This window comes from Molossus molossus, unplaced genomic scaffold, assembly GCF_014108415.1.
Source record: "Molossus molossus isolate mMolMol1 unplaced genomic scaffold, mMolMol1.p scaffold_m16_p_16, whole genome shotgun sequence".
Taxonomy (NCBI): domain Eukaryota; kingdom Metazoa; phylum Chordata; class Mammalia; order Chiroptera; family Molossidae; genus Molossus; species Molossus molossus.
In genome coordinates this window covers 40,923,977-40,930,307 of record NW_023425351.1, presented here as the reverse complement: position 1 = coordinate 40,930,307, position 6,331 = coordinate 40,923,977, and the positions used below count along the sequence as shown (strand labels likewise).

General features: G+C 45.8%; 1 protein-coding gene across 1 annotated transcript; it reads left to right on the top strand.

Annotated features, from left to right (window-relative positions):
* The first annotated feature begins 2,200 nt into the window (after nucleotides 1-2,200).
* On the top strand, nucleotides 2,201-5,863 carry TSPYL5 (TSPY like 5). The gene has a single exon (XM_036264094.1). The coding sequence runs from the start codon at nucleotides 2,229-2,231 to the stop codon at nucleotides 3,540-3,542; it is 1,314 nt and encodes a 437-aa protein (XP_036119987.1). The 5' UTR covers nucleotides 2,201-2,228; the 3' UTR covers nucleotides 3,543-5,863.
* The last annotated feature ends 468 nt before the right edge of the window (nucleotides 5,864-6,331 follow it).

Sequence of the window (6,331 nt, the reverse complement as noted above, 5' to 3'; positions counted from 1 at the left end):
CAACCACTCGATGTGTCCCTTTCACGTTGATATTTCTCTCTTTCCCTCCCACTCCATCTGAACAAAATATCAAAAAATGTCCTTGGGTGAGGATAAAAAAAAAAAAAAAGAATCAATGAAATGCTTAGGAGTTAAGCTCCTAATTACTGGGAAAAGGTCAGAACACTCCCAGATTTCTGAGTTTATGATAGTAAACTTGTATTTTTCTCACACTAGTCACAAAATACTTGATAAATGCAGTGCAAATGGAGATAGATGCTTTATTCCCAAATTGTTCAACTGTTGAAACTAAACTCACTTATGCTGAGTATTACCATAGCAGATGTGTCACCCATAGAAAAATGAGTCACGACTAACTGATGCATGTATGTATTTATATGTATATGAATGTGTATGTGTATGCAGGTGTATGTATAACTATATATATATATAATTTCTGAAAATTGAAAGGTATTTTTACCCGCTAGAGAGTGTTTGATATTTCAATCTCTCAAACAATAGTTTTACATCATGAGTAGTGGGTAAGAGTATGGGTGCTTGAGGAGAATTGCCTGGGCTAAAACCATTTATTAGCTGTGCATCCTTGGGCAAGGTACTGACCTTTTTGTACAGCAATGACATAATCTTAATTGCACCCCCATGCAGTGGTTGTGGGGATTAAGTGAATTAGAAGATGGCACTGTACAAAGTACAAAATAAATATGAACTTTCATTATAATTACTAAAATGTACAGGCCTGTGCCAGATACTTTGAGAAATAAAAAGAGACAGTCTCTACTCTTACATAGTTTACTATCTAATTTGGAACCCAAGCTATAGCCACATATAAAGTTAAATATTAATACTTTAGAAGAAAACAAACAGTTCACTTCTGCAGCACAGACCAGTCTCTTAAATATAGAAACCATGGGAGCTGGGTGACCTGGACCAGGGAAGGGTATTTATATAAGGTGCTAATCTTATATTTATTTACTTGAATCTTATCTTTTGACATGACGAAAAAAGGCTCAAGGCAGATTGTACAATAAACATCGTTTTGCAGTGGTCCAGCCTATGTTAATCTCATAGAGGCTTAGCCCTGGATGAGTGTTAAATGACGCAGATGCTGGTGCTGGATTAAGGCTCTTGACAACAGGGGTTAGTCGAGCTGTGAGTGCCCTGAGAAGTGGGCCAACCTATCAATTTGTTCAGTTTACAGAAGGATGTGACTGCTTCAGTTTATTTAAAAAATATTTTCTGACATTTACAGAGAGTTTCAGGCTGTGGTTATTGAATTTCAGAGGCAATTCTGTACAAGGACTGGCACAAAACTGCACGTCTAGTTGCCAAATGAATATTACGGTTAATGAATTCCCCATGAGATCAAGGACAGAACTGCTTATTATGGTCTGGGACAATCATGGAAGGCCAGCTTTGCCTGTTTAACAGGCATCAGCAGAGCCCCTCTTCTGCCTGGGGGCATCACCCCGAGTCCTCTAGCTGCCTTGGGCCCAGTTTACAGAGCTGGGCTATCACTCAAGGTCCGGGACAGTTGAGCTGGCCGGGAAGGACCTGTGAATATACAGCATAGGTTCTGAGTCAGATAGGCTTGGGTTTGAACTGGGCTTCGTCCCTTACTGTGTAATCCCAGGAATGTTCCTTGGGGTCCCCAAGCCACAGTTTTCTCATCTGGAAAATGAGAATGACCACAATACCTCCCTCATAAACTGATAAAATGCATCTAAAGCACTTAGTAAAGTGCCTAATTCATGATAGTCACAAAATACTAGTTGCTATTATTTCTATCATTGCTATTAACATCCCACCACATATCAAATCGCTTTGTGGCCTGGCATTATGGTAGGAACTCACCTTTACATGCCTGGGGGCTTTAAAGATGAGACACAGAGGCCAACAGCAGTTTCATCATAACAGATGTCCCAGGAAAGAATCGAAGGAACTTAAGGTGTTTAGTTTAGAAACTAGATAATGGGACAGACGTGGTGGCTGCGCTGCCTTCAGCGTGCCCAGAACATGAGGAATTATACATATTTGAGACCCCGCGACCAAACGGAACTTAAAAGGAAACGCCGCCTGTTCTAAGGCGGAGTGAGTTAGGGTGGGATGGGGGTAGGGGCGTCGGCGAGGGGGGTGGGCTCCTGCGCAGCTGCGGTGGTGGAGCCAATCACCGGGCGCAGCCGGTCCTCGCGCGACGGTGCAGTCGTACCGTCCTGACGTCCGCGGTTGCCATGGAGAGGCCCACCGCTTGGGACCGAGAGCAGGCGCCTGAGGCAACAAGGTTGGAGCGTGGCTCTGAAGTCTCGTCAGCTACCACCATGAGCGGCCGAAGTCGGGGCAGAAAGTCCTCCCGCGCCAAAAGCCGGGGCAAAGGCCGCGCCAAAGCCCGCGTCCGCGCTGCTCCTGACCACGTCCCGCAGGACCCGGACCCTCCACAGTGCCAGCGGCTCGGGGAGGAAGCCCCGGCAGCACAGGTGCGGGCTGACGCGGGTTGGGGTGGCCTGGAAACCGCTGAGCCCGCCCCGCCCTGCGGGCCCGGGGAGGAGGCCGCCTGCCAGCTCCCGCTGGACTGTGGCCTCGCGCTCCGAGCGGCGGGCGAGCGAGGGCAGGCTGCGACCAGGCTCGGCCTGGGGAAGGCCACATCCCTCTCGGAGCGCCTGGTGACGGACACTGTCTTCGTAGGCACTGTGGGAACTGTGGGAAGGCCGAAAAATGCCCCCCGCGTTCGAAATCTGCGCGGGCATGCTGGGAAGAAGGCCCCAGCGGGGAAGGGGCCTCAGGCCGCAGCTGGTGGGAGGCCGAAGAAAGGGAGCACTGGGGAGTGCGCGTCAGGCCCAGTGGTAGAGGAAAAGAAGGTGGAGACCGACACAGGGTCAGGGCCCGCAGCCACGGATGGCAGCATGGATACGCTGGAGACCGTCCAGCTGAAGCTGGAGACCATGAATGCCCAGGCGGACAGGGCCTACCTTCGGCTTTCCCGCAAGTTTGGGCAGTTGCGACTGCACCACTTAGAGCGCAGGAACCTCCTCATCCAGAATATTCCGGGCTTCTGGGGGCAAGCTTTTCAGAACCACCCCCAGCTCTCATCCTTTCTGAACAGCCAAGACAAAGAAGTACTCAGCTACTTGAACAGCTTGGAGGTGGAAGAGCTTGGCCTCGCCAGATTGGGCTACAAAATCAAGTTCTACTTCGGGCGCAACCCCTATTTCCAAAATAAGGTGCTCATCAAAGAATATGGCTGTGGCCCTTCTGGCCAGGTGGTGTCTCGTTCTACTCCAATACAGTGGCTCCCAGGGCACGATCTCCAGTCCCTAATCCAGGGGGGCCCAGACAACAGCACTAGCTTCTTTGGATGGTTTTCAAACCACACCTCTATTGAGTCTGACAAGATTGTCGAGATTATTAATGAGGAACTGTGGCCCAATCCCCTGCAGTACTACCTTATGAGTGAAGGGGCCCGTGCAGAGAAAGGAAAGGAGGGTAGGCAAGGTCCAGCAAGGCCCCAAATGGAGACCCCTCTGCCTGGAGTAAACAAATCCAAGTAATCTTGCGCAAGTCTGCCTACTACTTCCTGGTGGACCACATGTGTTTGGCTGTCTGCCTTCTCTTCATGTTAGCCTCTGTGCATTCTTTTCCCTTTGAATTTCAGTTGCAAGAATATGGCATTTATGATCATGTTCTTTTGCCTCCCTATGGCCTTGTTTTTTTACATTAGTGTCACAGGTTATGTGATCTTACTCCTACTGTTTATATGTTAAGCACACATGCTTCAGATGTATACTGCCTTTATCTACATGCCTGGACTCTGTTCCTGACTCTGGCATTTCTCTCCTGTCTTTAAAATGGACATTCAACAGTCATTCTCCAAGAGGACCAATGCATCCTTAAGCTTTACTCCTTCAGGGCCGGTGACTTCAGTGTGCTTTGTATGCATGCTGGCCATGCATGCTACATATGGCAAAATTTTCTGTTGCCACTGGAAAATGAAGCTAGTGCACATGGTACTGGCCATCAGCCAGAACTGATTGTTCAATGGCTCTGGGGTCGATAGCCAAGGCACCACCTATGGGATCTCTGGCTTTGGACAAGAGTCCATGATATCCTGCCAGACACGCAACATACTGTCACTTGACTGCTGGGCATGGATGAGGTTAAGGGTGAGAAGCAGTATGCCGTGTGTTCTATACCATTGTGTGTCACTTGCCTCCAAGCTTCCTGTTCAACAAGGACCTCAAAAACTGCCTGTGATGGGCCCAGGCCTCCTGCCGGTGCATGAGATACACACCTGCTCTCCCCAGCCTTCCAGGAATGCTACTGGCTGTCAGACTGATGGGTGGGCTGGTATGTGTGGACATGTGCTCACTGGCATTATGTTGTGGATCCAAATAAGGTTGGAGACTAAACTCTTAGAATCTAGGTACCTTTCTCAACTCCTCTTATCCCTTTATCACACATGACCAGAATGCTATAGTGAGGTTGCTAGGGAAAAGGTATTTTTCATATGTGAGCCTGTGTCTACTTCATTTCATACTTCCATATCTCCTTACTTGCTTTTCTTTCTTTGCTTCTACCTTCAAATACCCATAGGAGTAGGCTTGTCTCTAGTATGGGGTAATCCCAAGGATCTATTCTGGGAGTATGGGGACAGGGGTGGGCAGAGTCTGTTCTGGATCTCCCAGACTCATTTCCACTGGGTGTAAAAGCTGAGCTGGGCTCTCCATGCCTAGGTTTCTCTGTGTTCTCTTTCTTCCTCTCATCCTTGAGGGTGGAGAAGTAGGCCTGTATCTCTACTTGCCCTCCCCCTAAGTTCCCTTTTCTTATGAAAGACTTCATTCTGAGTTCTCAGAGGGCTGTGGAGACCTTGACGCAGACTTGTAGAGAGATTGTGCTAGGCAGGGGAGTTGGAGCAAAAATATTGTACAGGAATGAGTCTGGTATAGAGTGGGCCTAGAAAAGCAGATAGAAATGGCTTTAGAAAGCTCAGGGAGAATATACCTGTCTCTCAGTGACAGAGGGGATGTGGAGGGACCTTCCCAAGGGTGGGAATGGGAGCATTAAAGGGGTTACTGGCAAATACAGGGTAACAGGATACAAACACTAAATGAGAGGGTATGTCCAAAATTTTGTCTAGGTGAGGATATGCCCAAAGTTTTGTTCAATTTCTATTTCATTATTAATGTGTTTTATAAATAAGAGAAACAAAAACAGAACTATACTACTTGGATGCTTTTTTGTTGTTCTAGGTGTGGCCTTATGTATGTTGAAGATTAATGTTATGTGCTGCTTATTTTGCCTCTAAGTAAAATCTTACCACTGTCCTCATTTTGCCTAATGGGAAAATAGAGCTGTAAAAGAATGCCTTTTATTTCTTTTAAACTTTTTGCTCTTTATTATGGACATTTTCAAACATGCATAGACGTTAAGAGGATTGTCCATGGATCCTATGTACTTATCACCTAGCTGAATCAGTTATTAATTTATGACCAATCTGGTTTCATCTGTATCTCCCTCTTCCTGCCTGTATTGTTTTTCAGAAGTCCAAGACACTGTGCCAATTCAACTGTGACTTTTGGGAGATTGGGACTTTCTTTTGGTGGTTAGTGGTGGGGTACACTATTATTGCATCAGATCTGCCTTTTGCTCTTAGTGGTAACTAATGAGATTTCAGAGATGGGATTTAGAATTGTAGGTATTCAGGATTAAAAAAAGTCTCAACTGTTAGAATTGATACCAACTTGTCCTGGTCTCATAACTCCAGACTTGGAAGTATAATTTGGAAATTGTTGCTGTGTTCTGTGAAAATAATCTCCCAAAAGTAATTAGTAACTGGTTGTCTTACTTGATAATTTGACACCCTGGTAATGCAATTCTTTTTTGTTCCTAGACAGTATAAATAGTTGTAAACTTGCATGCATGATGGACAAATAAAAGCTTATATCTCTGTTACACTTTTTATTTTCAAAAGGGCTTGGAGGCTGGGTGCTTGAGGGGATGTATACATTGGCCTAGATGAGTGACTCCTAATCCTTAGGCCATTGTGTGACTGGATATGTAACAATATATAAAATTTAGATTCCCATGCTTTTACCAGAGATTGAGATTCTGTGATTTTAGCAAGAAGCCATGTAACCTTGTTTACCATAATTTTTCTGGGTGATTCTAGTGGAACTCAAGTGTTTTTAAAAATTTTGAGTTCATCTCAACTGTGTGGGGAAATACTGTTAAAATCCTATTAAAATACTGAATTTTGATTCAGTAGTCTAGATTGAAACCTGAGATTCTACATTTCTAACAAATTTCCAGATGATGCCAGTGCTGATGGTTTGTGACCTGT

Bases quoted from the DNA above. Each gene is read 5' to 3' on its own strand.
- TSPYL5 (XM_036264094.1), top strand. From the start codon at position 2,229: ATGGAGAGGCCCACCGCTTGGGACCGAGAGCAGGCGCCTGAGGCAACA.